Genomic DNA, 639 nt, shown 5'->3' with positions numbered 1-639 from the left:
GAGCACTGCAGGTAACTGAGTAATTTGTCGTTTGTTTCTCAGGTAACCGAGTAACTCATCCTTTCCTGTCAGGTAACTGAGTAACTCGTCCTTTCCTCTCAGGTAACTGAGTAACTCATCCTTTCCTGTCAGGTAACTGAGTAACTCGTCCTTTCCTCTCAGGTAACTGAGTAACTCGTCCTTTCCTCTCAGGTAACTGAGTAACTCATTCTTTCCTCTCAGGTAACTGAGTAACTCGTCCTTTCCTCTCAGGTAACTGAATAATTTGTTTATTTTCGGGTAACAGAATAATTTGTCGTTTGTTTATTCAGGTAACGGAATAATTTGTCGTTTGTTTCTCAGGTAACGGAATAATTTGTCGTTTGTTTCTCAGGTGCTGAACCGACACTTCATAGCGTTTGCTAAGCGCGAGCTCGATAACCGCATCATGACGAACCCAGGCTTCTATCACTGGCGGCAGGGTGGGGAGAAACACGTCAACGACCCGCTGTCCGTCGCCTTCCTACAGGTATGTACCCCAGCATGAGGGGAGGGGAGAGAGAGAGGGGGGGGGAGAGAGAACATGAGACGAAAGAGAGAGAGAGAGAGAGAGCGCGCGAGAGAGAGCGAGAGAGCGAGAGAGCGAGAGAGCGAGAGAGC

At 48.2% G+C, this 639-nt stretch overlaps 1 protein-coding gene across 1 annotated transcript in view; it reads left to right on the top strand.

Annotated features, from left to right (window-relative positions):
• Positions 1-373: 373 nt before the first annotated feature.
• LOC106817960 (putative glutamate synthase [NADPH]) overlaps positions 374-639 on the top strand; it is a gene marked incomplete at its 5' end in the record, with an annotated part of 29,403 nt that continues 29,137 nt past the window's right edge. The window contains one exon of the mRNA XM_014822664.1: positions 374-508. Coding sequence (XP_014678150.1) covers positions 374-508 — 135 coding nt within the window. The remainder of the gene's footprint in view (positions 509-639) is intronic.

The sequence above is a fragment of the Priapulus caudatus genome, unplaced genomic scaffold, assembly GCF_000485595.1.
Source record: "Priapulus caudatus unplaced genomic scaffold, Priapulus_caudatus-5.0.1 Scaffold1950, whole genome shotgun sequence".
NCBI lineage: Eukaryota > Metazoa > Priapulida > Priapulimorpha > Priapulimorphida > Priapulidae > Priapulus > Priapulus caudatus.
Note: the sequence above shows the minus strand (reverse complement) of the source record. Positions and strands in the feature narration are given on the sequence as shown.